Here is a 15,852-nt window from a genome sequence, read left to right as displayed (position 1 = left end):
TGTGATAATAACTGACTTTTTTGTCTCATATAGGCCCTAATAATACAAATAAATGGAACTATCCCAAACCTGAATGGAACAAATATTTCGTGTGACTATGGAAACAACATCCACACGGTAGCCAGAGTTGCTGGGGATTATGTAAACCAATTTATTTACTGCAGTTTGCTTCCACACGAGAAATATCCAGCATTTCCTCATGACCAAGGTATGTAGAGGCAAACAAGCTGCGTTCCTTCTGACTGCTTTTGTGGACGTAGTTTTTGATAGGCTTTATTTCTTTTTTCATCTGTATGCACAGTTAACACATACAGGGAAGAAAAGCCCAAAGCTGCTTGTGTTTTACAGGGCATATGACTCCGAAGCGTAGGAGTTCCACCATCTTTCCATGAATTGATAGTATTTTAAATCTATCAATTTTTGTTTTAAATGTCAGAATTTAAATGCCAGTTCATGTACTTATTTTTATCTGGTTCAAGCTTCTGCTTTAGATTTAGTTTGTACTAAGCCAAAAATGTTTTAGCCCCAGGCAAATAATGTAGTTTTTATATTGATATTTCAATTGCTGTGTTTAGTTTCCCTCTAAAACACATGCTGCCTTTCAGGAGAAGTTTTGGAGGAAGAGCGAGTGGATACCTAAAGGAGCTCAGGAACTCTTAGCCCCCATTTTGCAATCAAAACCCAGACAGAGATGTCCAGTGTCCCCTGTTCTCTGATGGTACCAAAGGGGATGCCTGTCTCGAGGCTGCCTTTGGAGGAGATGAGCGCCCGTGGATGAGGCTGAAGTCAGCTGAGCTGCTGGCTGAGCTGACCAGATCTGAACTGGCCTCTTAGTGATGGAGTCAGCCACTCTCAGTGTGTTCGGAGGAGTTTGATGCTTCATTCCAGACTTTACTGCTTGTTAAGTTTTCATCCTTCAAGCCTGGAGTGAATGTGCTGTTGAAGATGGCTGACTTGAGTAGGGGGAGAATTAGCTAGTTCTTTTGAAAATTCCACTTTTCCTAGGCCCATTTGTAAAGCTGCATTGCTTTTCTCCCGAACTATCCAAAGAATGGGAGATCATTAACTGCTCTGTATTGTTGGTTACAGCAATGTCCAAATGAATTTCTGGAATCCAGTGCGCTGATTTATTGTCCGTATTCTGAAAGAGGCATTGTTTCTTCTCCCTGGTGCTTATATGGCAAAATTGCAAAGAAAAAAAATGAAGCAATTTTGGGGGGAGGGAAGGTAGCATGGTGTGTTGAGCAGCCAAAAAAGGGATTTCCGCTCTCTGCAGGTTTGTTGGCATGGGGAAAGTGAGCGGGATTTTAAAACATGGTAACTAACATGTTTTAATTACCACATTTTTAAAAATCATAATTTGGCACCAACTGTACGTGAAGTCAATAATTAAATCTGCTAATTAACACTTGCATAACATGCTGGAATTTTGTGCCGAAAGACATAATGTTCTTTTCTGTGAGAGTAATGTAAAGTGCTGATTTAGGAGGGAAGAGCTGAAGGTCACAGGACAAAGGATGACTGGTCCAAGCTCTGAAATGCAGCTCGGAGGAAGCCCTAGAGAAAACAAATCAGATTTAGCCCTTGTTTTCCCAAGGGTCGCTCTTGTCTACTGAGTGTGAGTGTGAGCAAGGGGCTCTTGCAACCCAATATTCTTTGGCTTGATTTTCTCAGACCACGTGGTCGTTGAAACCTCTCTCCGGGTCAACAACAAAAACATTATCCGAGCCAATTTCACCATCTATGATTGCAAAAGGATTGGAAACATTTACCCAAAGAGAGCGTAAGTGACCCCAGTGTACAGGCAGCGGAGCCACCGCGGGTGGTGGCAGGGTGTGGGTGGCACTGGGATGACAAAAGTGGGGTGGTTTGAAGCTGGGAGGGTGCCAGCACAAAGCTGGACGAGGGTCCTCCCATGTGGGGTTAATGGGGGAGCACAGCCCCTGCCAGTAGGCAGCTGAGGGCCTGGGCAGGATTTGGCAGGATTGTGGGAGATGGGATGCCAGAGGAAGGTCCTCAAACCATCTGGACATGTTGGGTTTCTTTTAAACATGAATAATATTTTTATATAAAGCTTGTTCTATTAACCCTTCAGCAGCAGAGGTGGCCTCCCCAGCAATCTGTAGGGGCATCTGTGGAGTGTTGGGGAAGGGAGGGTCATGCTCTCTTGGTCGTTCCAGCCCTGGGTGGGAGCCCCATCAGATTGATGGGGACTCTGGTGCCACACACCAAAACTCATCCACCTCTCAGGAGCATAAGAGCAGGACCTGACCACAGGGCCCTCCATGGCTTCACAGCGCCCGCCAGTGCGCCCATGTCTGTGTAAACAGCAGGGACAGTCTTTGTCAGGTCCAACACATCAGGCTCCTCAGAGTGACAGATGAGGGAAAAGAGCATTTTTTTGGGGAAACCCATTTTTTGTTAAGCAGGGGAGGGTGGCTCCCAGTCTGCTGTGGCCTGAGGCCAGGCAGGGATGCCTGGGGGTGATGGGCTCTGGCCACATCCCCTGCCAGCTCCCAGGGAGAGGAGAGGGAAATCCAGCCTCTGCCATGGGTTTTTCTAGGCACCATTAAAGGCTGAACAGTGTGAAGATGGGTTGCAGGGCTGAGGTGTGGCCCCTCTGAGCAACCTACACTCTGCTTTTCTCACCATGCCTTTGCCATTTCAGGTGCACCAGCTGCCTCTCAGCCAGGTGGAAGTGTCACTGGTGCCCCTCCGCCTACGCCTGCGTCTCCAACCACTCACAGTGTGACGACATGCTGCAGATGAAGGTGAGGCCCCTTAAACTGCTGCTCAGGCTCTGAGCCTCCTCCAGCAGTGGCTGGCACTCGCTGGCCGTGGTTTGTGCCCTGCTGGAGTTGGAGCACCGTCCTCAGCTGGAGCTCAGGAGGGGGATGTGTGGGGGCAGGTAAGCTGCAACTGCAGCGTGCTGCGCCATGCCGAGGCGTGCGTGTGAGGAGGCTGGCAGCTGGCTAAATGACTCAGCTGTCCTGGTGCCTCCTGTGGGCTCCATCTCTTGGCTCTCCATCTCTTCTCATACCTGGAGCAATGCTGCTCTTTCTCCACATCTTGGGCCACCTGAGTTTGAGTACAAGAAGAAACAGCCACACCACCATTCCCTCAGCTTTGACTAGAGGTTGCTGTATGTTAATAATGTGCTGGAGCACCACTGGTGGTGCTCATCTGGACAAGAAAATCGCCCCTTTCCAAGTTGCAGCTTTAATGCCCAGAGGCTCAGAGTGTTCCTACTACTGAAATTTAAATTTAAGTTAATTTAAATAAAATGGGCCTTTTAGGAATCAGTCTGCTCTAGATCCAAGCCAAACTTTTGCACTGTAAATTGAATATCCTTTTTGCACCAGTGCTCTGCTCTTAACTCAGGTCTCCAGCATTCCCCATGCTCATCACTGAGAGGAGTTTGGCCCCGTGTCAGATGTGCCACCCTCACTCTCAGGCTGACCCTAGAGCCAGCTCTGGCATCTGCTCTCCTCCAGGGGGAGAAGGTGGGTGACTTTGAGTGCAGGGCATGGGGGTGAAGCTGAAGCCACCACATTGCAGCTCCACGGGGACCCTGTAAATCCCTGGGAAACAGGGATGGAAAAGTCTCTGCCAGGTGGCAGCTCCCAGCAGCACGGGGCAGTGTGTTGGGATCAGCTGTGCCTGCCTGTGCATACCCAGGTGTTTTGGGGAAGCAGCCTCTTCTTTGTCCACTTCACAAGTTTCAGTGACTGGTGTTTTCTCTGGCTGTCTCGATGGGTGCTGGGAAGTTGAAAACCATCCTGATGGCTGCTCCTGTTGGGTGTCTGTCCTGTGCCAGGGCCTAGGGAACTCTGCAGGGGTCTGGCACGTGCCGGTCTGTTGGGGCAGTGGGTGCTCATGCTGTGTGTGCTGCTGGGCACTGCTGTGCTGCTCGGGCCAGGGACTTGGTGTCAGTCTCAGCAGTGATGCTGGGTGACATCAGGGCTGTGGGGTCACCCGGGGACTGCCCTGGCTTAGTCCTCAATTAGTAAAGGACTAACTTCATCTCCTCAGATCTCCTGCTCCAGAGGTACAGTTGGGCTGGATGCTGACCTGCTTGGGCACGTTTGTTTTCTCTCTGTGCCTCCTGCTGATCTCGTGAGCAGGTGCAGGAGAGGTGCTCTGTAGCCCTGGAAACACGGTGCTTTCATCGTGCAGTCGGAGCTTTTGGTAAACAAACCATTGCTGGTGCAGCTGCACCTGAGCATGGCTCCGCAGGGAGAGCAGCATCGTACAGCTCCATCTGCAGCATCTTAAACATTCTGCCCCTTTCCTCTGACCCAGATGGGAAGGCTATAGTCAGCTGGAAGCTCTATTTCTTGTCACTGGTGAACAGCAGGAGAAGGGGCTGCAAGATGACAAGTTAATCAGTCCTCTAAAGTGTATTTCTCTGGGAAGCTGTGCCAGCTGTGGTGACATGCAAGGACTCACCAGGCCATGGGAGGTTTTGCTTGAAATTTCAGTTTTAGCTGTGCTGGTTTTCTTTTAACTCTTTGGATTCCCTTGGAAGAGGCTTGGGACTGAAATCTCTCCCCAGTCGTTTGCTTTGTTGTTTTGCTTCCCTTATCACATTCATCTCTGTTATTTAATCTCCTTGTTTAGGCAGCACCAACTGTGCTTTGTTAAATGAGTGTCCTGACAGAAGTGAAACATTTTTTCCACAGTCAAACAGGCACTTCGAGGTAGTTCCCTGACCCCTATCTAGGTCTGGGGAGGGCAGGAGAGAAACCTGCCACTTGCTGCTTGTCCGGTCCCAGGGATGTGTCCAGCTGCAGGGATGTGTCTGAACAGGCATCCTAGCACTGGAAGGGCAGGCTTGGCCTCTCCTTGGAGCAGCAGCAGCACTGGCATCAGTGGAGCCACAGCAGGATAACTTTTAATGCAAGCAAGAGGAAATGTTGCCTGCTGCAAATGATTCTGCATAATGGACCAAGTATTTTGTTGTCTTTTACCCCAATGGCTCCACTGTCACAGGCATTACTCTGGATGTACCCTGGGGCCATGCAGAATCTGGCTTCATTTTTGCTGTAGTTTCGCAGTGTGATTTACATCTCATGAGAGAACAGGACGGGTTTGTCACATAGACTGGAATTCTGAGTCAGCTCCAGTGTCTGAGACATCAATTTAAAACGAGAACAAAAGTAGGGAGACAGATGACCTTTTAAAATCATTTTTCAGCTTCATTTAAGCCTTTCACTGCAGCTACCCTACTACTGCAGCCCCCTCGCTGAAGCCCCTGTGGTTCCTCATACCCTCTCTCCATGCACACACAGCCTGTGCACTCCGCAGTGCCGCTGTGCAGGATGGAGACCTTGGAACACAGACTCTCTGCTGGCCAGAGTGAGCAATGCAGGGGGTGGGAGAGGGTCACACTAATAAATCTGCCATTGAAGGTGGCAGTGCCATCTTTCAGAGTCATTCTGGTCCTGTCACTGCCGGAGTGGCAGCTGAGGTGCAGGGTCACTGTGCATCTGGCAGTACCTGTTTCCCAGTGAAATTAATCTTATCAAGGACCCTGATGGTTCCTCTTCCCTGGTTGCTGAGGATGCTCAGCATGCACCCAGCTAACCTCTTTTTTTTCCTTATTTTTGTACCTAGCAGAAGAAAATTGACTGTCCTCAAATAGTACCTGCCGCTTTGGAGCCGATGCCCACGGGTGTATCTCGGGACATCATGATCTCACTGGCCAATGCAACTTTCTCTAAGGTAAATGAGTTCCTCAAGGCATTGGGAAGGTTTGGAGAGGTGTTTGGGGAAAATAAAACTTCCCATTCCCTTGTGGGTGTTTGCTCCACCATGGAGCATGCCAGTGTCATGCTCTCCCAACACCGCATGCCGGCCTGGCCCCAGTGCCCACGCTGAGGAACGAAGAACACAGCTCCGAGTGGCAGGCAGGGAGCCCTGCACTGTCGGAGCCACAGTGTTTGAGTATAGCATGGAAGCATTGTTTAACTTCAGGTCATCACTGCAGAGCTTGTTTGGTGTGAAAAAGCCTTTTTTGTGAAATTTTCTGACACACAAGCTCTAAAAGCGAAAAGCAGGAGTGGACATCAAGTGGTGCCTTCGGAGATGTGCTGCATGCCAGAAAGAACCAGAGGAATTTGGGGCAAAGAGGCTGAGCGCTGGGATAGTGCTTGAGTAAGCTCCGGTGTTTGTAGAAAGCTGCCCTGAGTAATTTTGGCTCAGATCAACAGGGCTCATGGGGCCAGGTTTGCCTTGTCCCTCCTGATGATTCCAGCATGCTGAGCAGCCAAGTGGCTCCTTCTTCTTCAGGAGAGGAGAGTTTTGGAAGTGCTGGTGGAGCTGTGCTGGGGGGTGCTGCCAGGGACTGTGGAGGCACCACTCCCACCACACCTTCTTGCCCTCACCACAGCAGCAGAGCAGACCCTCATGCCTGGATGGGGTGGCCTTTTCCTGCACAGCTCCACCTCCAGGAAGGAGGCTGTGCCCTCTGCAATCAGAAAAACAGGGTGAGAAATCCTTCTTCCTTTCTGGATGCTGGAGGTGGCTGAGGAGGAAGCACTAGTGCATGGAACCCACAGGAAATGGAGTCAGCAGGAAAGGGGCAGCAGCACTGCTGCTCTGGGGCAGCTGGACAGGCTCTGGCAGTCTGGCTCCCTTCCACCACCTTCTGCTCTCTGTCCCAGGCTGCTGGATAGGATTTTGTCTCTTTCCCTCTCTGGAGGAACTCACGAGTGCTGCTGAAGCGGGAAGCCTCAGAAACGTGCCCTGACCCCTTTGCTGCAGTAGGGGCACTGCACAGGCAGGGACGTGAGGCCAGGGGTATGGGGAGCCTGCAGAGCCAGAGCTGCCCTGTGCTCCAGTAACACACTGGGCAAGATTCTGCCTGTGTGTTTGCTGAGCCAGCAGCTGTCTGCCAGGAGTCTGGTGCTTCCTTCCATGTCTTTTATCAGATCTGCCAGTTTTCAAAGGATAGTTAGACCTCAGTAGTGGTGGAGCATCAACTGCTTGGAGATAGGATTGTTTCCTGCAGAATGTGGGCACAGCAATAATTTGGTGCAGGATATCATCCTTGTGTTATCAAGAAAACAGCACGGAAGTCTGTCTTTGAACATGTTGTCAGCTGGGTCCTCATTTGAATTAGAGATTTGCTCTGTGTAGTCGTTGGGAAGAGGAGGAGGAAGGTGACTTTAAGCCCAAGTCACGGGCTGGTTTGGACAAGGTGGCCTGGGACAATGTTGGCTCTCAGTCTGCACTGCAGCATGAGTTCCACACACCCTGGCCCACAGGAGCTATCGTACCCCGCTGTTGGGGTTACAAGAGCTCAGCCAGGCACAGCTCCTGGACTGTGTGTGCTGTGGGCCAGGCACAGCTCCTGGTCTGCACCTTTAGTGTTGGGTATCATCTCCTGTTTGACTTGGACAGAGCACAGGTGCCAGTGGCAAAATCAAGCTGGGACACAGGCCCTGCCGATCAACTGACAGAGAACTGCACCAAACAGTTTTTGCAGCCATTCTGCCCTTGTCTTCCCTCTCCTAGGAGACAGCTCTGGAGTGCCATTTTGGGACAGACAGGACATTTGAAGCCCGGTGGGTGAACTCCTCTGCCGTGGAGTGTGTACGTGTGCTGGTGAGTCGAGGGGTGAGGCTGCCAGCCCTGCTTCCCCCAGGCTGAGGTTCAGGTCCAAGGGCAGGCAGGGTCTCACCCCCAACCTCCCGCCTGGCAGTGGGACACCACTTGCTCTCTTCCCTCCATCCCTCACTCCTGCATTCACCCCTCTGGCAAGAGGCTCTCTGCATGTGCTGATGCTGGCAGGGCACAGACATGTCACCGGTGCTGTGCTCCCAGTTCCGTGGGGATCTGCAGTGGCTTTGGCCCCTGCTCCCCTGGGGCTTGGGAAAGAGCTGCTTGTTTACCTTTCTAAATGGAAAGAGTTCAGTTCAGGCAAAATTATTTGGCCACTTTTCAGGGTTACTGTTTCTGTAGTTTTTATTTTGAACAAGGAATTGGCCTAAGAAAATGCTATGATACTCACTGGAAAGTAGTGTGTGGTTGTCAGAGGGCAAACTGCACCTGCAAAATGCAGCAAACATTCGGGCTTTCACCAGTAGCAATATTGCAAGTGTAAGCTGGAGAAGAGCACTTTCCTGTCACGTCACCTGTATCACAGCCCCGCACTGAGAATGTGCAGACAGGCCAGGCTGTTCATTTTCCTGTCTGTTTCTGCTAAAAATAGCAGCAATCCAGGGCTCTGTGCTCACCATGATGTGCCCTGTGTCCTGGTGCCCTTTAGTGGGACTTCAGCAAAATGATTAAAACAAAACAGCCGTCCCCCTTCTTCTGCTAAAGATAAGACCCTCATGTCTGGAGGAGCAGTGGTCAAAGAAGCCTCATGAGGAAGGTTAATCCATGTAGTGTGTGTGCAGAACTTCCTATTTTACTAAATTTTGTAAGTTTTTGTTTGTTTTTTGTGTGCAGCTCCACACATCAGAAAAAAGCCATCACTTCCCAGTGAACCTCCAGCTGAAGGACAGACCAGACAGATTTATCGACAGTCCAGAGATGATGACAGGTCTGAGTTGAAAATATTTTTATGCTGCTCTCATCTGGTTGGCTTGAATGGCTCTCAAACCTGGGCAGAGTTTATGGCTGCAGGAGAGAGACCATGGCTCCACTGGGCACAGCACAGTTCCTTCTCTCAGGCACACTCAAAAAGCATATTTACCCAGAGTCGCCCCCCATGAACGTGAGCCCAGAGCCCAGACTGGCACCCACAACATCCCTGTTAGAGCCAGGTGAAGTCAAGCCCCGCCCAGAAGTGCAGGCAGCTCAGGTCTCACTGCCAGCAGTGCATGGCGTAGGTGACACCAGTGCTTTCAGTCACAGCAGGGATGTGGGCTGGAGAGAAATTCCTCTGGGGGAGAGAAGGGATGGGGCAGGGCTCTTCCCTCAGCTCGCACAGGAGCATGGCATCAAGGTTCCATGTGCTGTGAAAATTCAGTCCTTCTTTTTGCTTCCTCTGCTGAGAAGGAATAAAATGTGTAAGCACATTTCACCCCTGGCCTGTTCTCTGTCTCTGGGAAGAATGGCTGGATTCCCAAAAAAGCCCTTGCTACATCAGCAAACTGAGGAAGGCAGGCAGTCAGACTCGAAATGAGTCAGACTCAGACAAGGTACCCAGGCAGGATGAGCCCAGTGCATCGGCCGTGGAGCCGGGTTTGCACAGCAGCTACCACCACACTCTGTGTAGCTGGAGGTTTGGCGGTGCCTCTCGCCACAGGCTCTGGCTGGGGGCAGCATTCCTGAGCTCCTTTGCCTCTCGACAGTGTCAGCAGCTGTGGCAGAAGGGGCTGATTTATCTGAGGTGCAGAGGAGGAGAACCCTAAGGGAGCTTTCCTTTGATGGATGGCTGTGACAGGGACAAAGACACGAGCACCAACAACCAGTGACCAGGATAGAAAGGTTTCCCCGTGACAAATCCCTGTGAATGAATGAGGATTATCTTGCAAAGTGAAAATACCTGGAAATACCACCACAGGCTGGCATGAGATCTTGTTTCTCTGCAGAAAGAAGAGGGTGTAATTTTGTGATACAGTGGTAACCCTGAGGAGGGGGGTGGGACATTGGGCTTTGGTTGTGTAGAAGACTCAGTTCTGTGTGGGTGGTGCTGGGAGCAGGAACCACAGCAGAAAAAGCATGGTGGAATTCCTCTCCTCCTGCATGGAGAAGGAATTCGTTTACACAGGCCGTGTTTGCATCCATCAGAATTGGCCAGAGTATTTGGAGTTCCCACGGGACTGTAAGGCTGCTCTGGCTCCTCCTCGCCTTGCTCAGGCTGGTGTGAGTCACATTAGAGAGACTGCCTTGCATCAGAGACAGAGATCTGCCAGACAAACACGGGCATCTTTTGTAATGTCTTTAATGAAATCATTGATGTAAGTGTTTATTATTTCAATATTTATTAGCTTTTATTGTACACTCTGTTTTGATAGTCCATTGAAGGACTACAAGCTCTGCTGTTGGTTGGAAAACCATCCAGTGTAACTCCCTGGGGGGACTGCAGATGATGTGGAATAGCTCTTTTTTTTGTGGAGAATAGGAGAGACCCTCGGTACTGGTGATGTTTTGTTAGTGTGGCACAGGCAGAGTGTTGGTGCTGATGATATTTCATTAGCACAGCAGAGCGTTGAGGCTGAGGGACTCATTAGTTGCTCATAAAGTGCCTTAAGATGCTCCTGTGAGCAGAAGTGCCAAATGTGACTGTTTCTGTGTTTTATGTACTCTTGCAAAGTCTCCTTTGGGGAAAAGGGTGTGAAAGCCATGTTTCCTGAGCAGTTCTGACCGTTACCTCTGTGGATATCCACTCTCCAGTGGCAGAAGTCTTGAGGCTGGAGAGGAAATGTAAGCCAGGGCACCAGCTAATGGAGATGTGAAGGCAGTATAAGAAAAATATGTGGAAGCTGAGCAGATCTGAAGGGAGAAGGCAATGAAAGGGGTCTGTCATCACAGGGGGAGGGAAAGGAACTGTAAACACTGTACAAAGCACAAACCACCCCATTTTTGTCAGTGTGGAAGCAATGTGATTGTTTTGCTGGCAGGATGGAGCCAACTTCACCAAGCAGCTTCCCATGTGGATGCTGAGAGTTGGAAACATGTAGCATAAATTGACAAAAGGTTCCAAGTTCGGGTGTTGCTTGTTTCTCAAGGGGGAGAAAAAGGAAAAGAAAGTGCTAAACTATATAGCAGTGAGAACAAGCACCCAAGCCTTCTGGGAAATCTGCAGGACGGTAGCCAAGTGCACTCTATGTGCAGGCTGCTCTGCTCATCCGCTGGATTTCAGATTTTACTGGGATTAATGTAGCCAGCAGGTGGTGGGAGTGGGAGGGGCCATGTGTGTTTGATTGCCTTGGGCTGAGCAAAGCTGTGAGAGCCTCAGGCCTGGAGCTCATGTTGTCTGTTTTCTCTGGTGGTTCAGTGGAGGTGTACAACTGTGCGACCGGCAGTGCCGACTGCTCCCAGTGCTTGGGGAGGGAGGACCTGGGGCACCGCTGCCTCTGGAGTGAGAGCAGCTCCAGCTGCAGGCTGCACACCGAGCCTCCACAGGTCTCTGAAGTCTGCCCACCTCCTGAGATCCGGAAGGTAAGACCCAAAAGCAACATGGAGGGTGCTCACGGTGTGGTGTGGTGTGGTGTGGTGTGCATGGTGGGTGGTGCCAAGGGCTGGAACTGGCCGCACTGTCCTGCCTGGGGCAGAGAAGGATCTGCACATTGTCCCTGGCACAGGATGGGGTCAAGACCAGCACTGAATTATTCAGACTTTCTATGCTGTTGAGTCACCTGGTGCCAAGGACATCTTGCTAGTGACAGGATCCAGTCTTCATCATGTTAGTGGGAAAAACAACAGCAGCACGATGTCCCAGAGTTCCTGGGGTTGGTTAAAGCAAGAAAGATATGTAGGGTTGGTCGAAGTATCCTTATCAGGAATAGCGTTTAATAGAGCATGGCTGAAATGTAATCGGGAGTCCTGTCTCCAGACATGTGAGCTCTGCAGTTCTGCTGAGATTAGGAGTGGCAGAGGGACCTTTGGGCATCATGCATTTTGAAATGAGTTTTATTTAAATTGTAGTTAAGTTTATTGGAGGCCTTTGGATCTTGCGTTCTGCTTAGAGGTATGGTAGGAGCCAGCAAATTGGATCCTAACAAGTGGTAAAGAAAATACATAGACCAGATCTTAAAATGGCATCCCTAGGAAAGCAGAAGCTGGAGAGTTGAAACAGCTAATGTTGACAAGTGTGTGGGATTTCTGCTCTTAGGGAGGCAAGTAGTGATATGGGTGCTGTGACATTGCATGGAGGAGCTGCAGGATGCCCATCACCTGCTGCTTCCCTCTTGTCACCCTGGGAGAAGGGTGCTCCCCCTGAGCCTGTCTTTCCCACACTCATCAAGTCTTATCAGCACGTCCTCAGAAAATAATGGGAGGAAACCACAACTTTCGCAGTGTTACCAAGTCTGTCATTGTTTCCTTAGCAGATAATGGCTGGTAAATCCAAACCTGTTGGAGTTATGCAAGCAGACAAGCCCTCACAGAGCCCTCCTGGAGAGGGGGAGCACAGCCAGCAAAGAGGGCACCAAGCCTGGTGCCACCAGGAGTGTTCCACTGGCTGTGTATGCTATTACCTGTGCAAAGGGGCAAGAGCCATTCCTTCTTGGAGGGGTTTGTTTCACCTGCTGAAGTTCACGCTCACTCTGAGGGTGCCCCTCATGGTGCTGTCACGGTACCACAGCCAACACTGTGTCCCCTCACAGCACTGGGGGCAGGAACTGTTAGGTGAAACCAGTGGTGTAGAAGATGGATTCAAAGCTGGGATGTGGAAGAAAGCATGTTTCTTCCCAGGTGTGTTTGCAGCTGGAATGATCCATGACCAAACCCCACTGCCCAACACAGCATAGAAGTGTGATAGTTTCTCCTCTGCCAAGCCAGAGAAAGGAGAGTGTGGTGTTGGGTGCACTGGGCAAGCAGGAGTGTGAGGAGTGATTCTGTCTGCTTCACAGGGCTCAAGTGGTGCTTGAGCACTGGGATTGGCTATGGGATGAAGGCTAGAAGTTCCTGGTTCTCCCCTGACCTGGTCTAGTGGGAGGTGTCCCTGCCAATGGCATGGGCATTGGGACTAGATGATCTTTGAGGTCTCTTCCAACCCAAACCATTCTGGGGTCCTGTGATGCTCTGACTTTATGACCTGCCTTTTGGTGCTGCAGATCGAGCCACTGCATGGACCTCTGGAGGGGGGCACACTGCTGACCATCCGCGGGAGGAACCTGGGCCGCCGCTTCAGCGACATACTTGGCGCCATCAGGGTGGGCAGCGTGCCCTGCGCCCCACTGCCAGATAGATACGTCGTCTCTGAGACGTGAGTTGGGGGAGCTGGGGAGAAGGGACCATGACCCCTGCATGTCCCCTGCCCGTGCCTGTCCCTCCCTGTCCCTGCAGCCAGGCACAGGGCAGCGGCTGCTGCCCTTCGCCACTGGCACTGCTGCCACCTGCCTCATCCATCCGCAGAGTCGTGTGCCAGACCGGGGAGGCTCACGAGGCGTTTTCGGATGTGGTAACGGTTAACGTGAGCCGGGAAGGGAGGTCCAGGGAACGATACTCCTACGTGGTGAGTGGCTGTCTCCTGAGTGTTTCTTTGGTGATTCCTGTGCCCCTTAAAATGAGTCTGCAGCTCCCCACGCCTTCTGCAGCCGGCTGAGAAACAGGATCTACAGCTACCCCTACATGTGGGGGTCCTCAAGGAGCCGCTGAGGTGTCGCCTCAGCTGTGGTTACCTGTGTGGGGTGTGGCAGGACTGCAGCAGGATGCTGGCGGCACAGCTGCACCCCCAGACTCAGTTCCTGTGGCGGTGTGTCTCGTCCTGGCTTTATTGACAATTCTCCTGCTTTAAAAAGGAGCCTTAGTTTTCTTGCAGCTTTTTGCTGAGGTGCTGTTACAACCTGTGAGATTTTTTGAGACTTGTGAAGTCCCGTTGTGCTAAGTTACATTCCGTGAACTCACATTATTTAGAACCGATATTTTTGCTGCCAAGATCGTGTTAATTTTTTGCATGAAATAATGTGTAGGGATTAGACTGAAGCTAACCCCGTGTCATTGTACAAATGAAAAGCTCTTTACAGCTTTGTGCTGTGCTGTCTCACAAAGATAGCTTTCATCTCTATAAACCTGAGAGAAATCCATGCATTTCTTCTCTTCCCTACATGAACCTTGTTCTTGGTTGGACGATATTCATGGACAGCCACGCTGGGTGGGTGCTGAGGGCACGTGGAATGCTTGGAGCCTTTGTGCCTCCACTGCAGCTTCATCTGGGGCAGGACAGCCCATGCTGTTGTGGGAGGAGACCTGTAGCCCCAGGAAATACTTTGATTCCTGGTGGCTATTGTGAGGGATTTGGGGCAGATCATGGAGTGCCATTCCCCCACCCTGTAGCCAATGACAGGTTGGGTGTTTAGTTCAGGGAGGGGTACACAGCATGCAACCAGCACAGGCGTGGCATGTCCCAGCCCCCAGCAGAGCCAGGCCTGACTGCATGGGGAGAGACTGGTGAGGTGATGGCACTGCCAGGCCAGTCTCAGCAGGAGTTCCTGGATCCTATTTCCATAGTTTCCAGGTGTCCAGGTTCACATCCCAACGGTCCCTGAGATCCAGCAGTTGGGAGTGGATTAAGGTGCCACTGGTGGCATATGACCCAGTGAGAGTCCCTTGGTTTGGGGATCTCAGGATGTGTGTGCTGAGGTGGCACATCCCCCACTGCTGGTTGCTGGCTGGCTGGCAGAGGGGAGAGGGGCCCGGAGAGTGGAAATGGGCTGGGTGGCTCCTTCACCAGCTCTTAGCTTGTGAGGAAAAGCCTCTCAGGAAACATCTGTGGAAGCACCAATGCTGAACAAAGCCAGTCCCTGACCTCAGCCTGGGTCCATGGCAGCCTTGTGCCGGCAGCTCCTGGGCAAGCTTAGGGAGCAGGGCCCTTCCTGGAGTGGGAGAGGAGCCGTTCCTGCTTGGGTGGCACAGCAGAAAGCTGCTGTCTCTGTCTGTCTGTATTTGTCTGTCTTGTTTGTCTTAGCAAAGTTTGGAGCAGATATGAGGGAATGCCCTGCCTTGTACACGTGTGTTGGAGAGGGACACTACATGATGGAGGTGTGTCACACTGAAATGGCTTTCACGCCATTTGCAGACCAAGCAACACTCTTGTTTTCTTGGTTCTCCTCTCACATCTGATGGCATGCAAATGGAGTAGCCTACACCATGGAAGGCTGGTCTTGGTGAGACCTGAGCTTGGGCACTGATACAGTTTGCCTGGAAAAGTTTAAAAGACTTTCAGAACTGCCCTTCCAAAGAAAGTCCTTCATGAAATACCAAATATTGTTTGTGTGCTATATCTTTCAAAGTCCCCGTTATACATGTCTCTCTAGAAGAGACAGAATTCAGCTGTAATTGTGCTGAGGAGGAAGGAGAGGCTTCTTCAGGACATCATAGCAGGCTATGGATGAGCTGGATTTGCCAAAGCTGCGATGGAGGTGATTGGTGCTGGCGGTGCACCAAGGGCAGCAGCCGCTGGCTCCGGCTAAGGGGGAGGGCTTTGGGGAACAAGAATAATCCTCTCTGCTGATGCTGTAGCTGCACTTACGAATATGTGGGTTAGGGGCCAAGGGCAGGAGACAGCTGCCTGCAGACACCCAGGGAAATGCAAATTAGCAAAACAGATCTGGTGGAAATGGGTGACAGCCAGAACCAACAGAGGAAGTGGCTGTAGAGGAGTGAAGCCATCTGAGTGTAGGACAAGGGCAAGGGTAGATGTTAATACATGGGTTTGTGTGGCAGGGACTGCCAGGCAAGGCATTAGCAGCAGGCTCAGCCTGCACTGCCTGCCTGCGTGGGTCTGCTCTGCATGAGTGAGGGGTGGGCTGGGGCTGAGTGGGGCCAGCCCCTGTGGGTCTCCTGCCTCAGGGCATGTGCTGTCTGAGAGAGAGTCACCAGTGCCCTGTGGAAGGGTCTTGAGGTCATAATTTGCTCTGCCCTGGCTGTCCTGCTCAAATGGAGCAGGGACATTGCCAGCAGCCACTCCTGGGGTGTCTGTGAGCAGACAAGAGGGCTCAGTGCTGTGTGAGTTATCAAAGCCTCCAGCTCATGAATCTCAGGAAGATTTCCAGGGGCTGCAAACACAGATAACACACACGCTAATTTCTGCCGCAAATGGCAAGAGGCAAAGCAACTTCCCCCTCAGTTCCCATTGCCTCAAGAGATGCAGATTTGAAGCTTCCTTGCCAGGGGTTTGATATTCAATTATCTAAACCCAGGTGGCCATTTTCACCAAGCTCAAGGTGGGGC

The 15,852-nt window shown here is 51.3% G+C and overlaps 1 protein-coding gene across 2 annotated transcripts in view; it reads left to right on the top strand.

The window, feature by feature from the left end:
• PLXND1 (plexin D1) overlaps positions 1-15,852 on the top strand; it is a gene marked incomplete at its 5' end in the record, with an annotated part of 69,823 nt that overhangs the window by 22,540 nt on the left and 31,431 nt on the right. The window contains 9 exons of one of the 2 annotated variants that reach the window (XM_082288898.1): positions 34-208; positions 1,675-1,783; positions 2,669-2,771; positions 5,620-5,724; positions 7,519-7,608; positions 8,458-8,551; positions 10,955-11,118; positions 12,735-12,886; positions 13,036-13,135. In XM_082288898.1, the coding sequence (XP_082145024.1) occupies positions 34-208; positions 1,675-1,783; positions 2,669-2,771; positions 5,620-5,724; positions 7,519-7,608; positions 8,458-8,551; positions 10,955-11,118; positions 12,735-12,886; positions 13,036-13,135 (1,092 nt within the window). Of the gene's footprint in view, positions 1-33; positions 209-1,674; positions 1,784-2,668; positions 2,772-5,616; positions 5,725-7,518; positions 7,609-8,457; positions 8,552-10,954; positions 11,119-12,734; positions 12,887-13,035; positions 13,136-15,852 lie in introns of both variants that reach the window. The other variant, XM_082288897.1, reaches the window with a different exon arrangement.

The sequence above is a fragment of the Coloeus monedula genome, assembly GCF_965178545.1.
Source record: "Coloeus monedula genome assembly, chromosome: 11".
NCBI lineage: Eukaryota > Metazoa > Chordata > Aves > Passeriformes > Corvidae > Coloeus > Coloeus monedula.
This window is presented reverse-complemented; position numbering and strand designations above follow the sequence as displayed.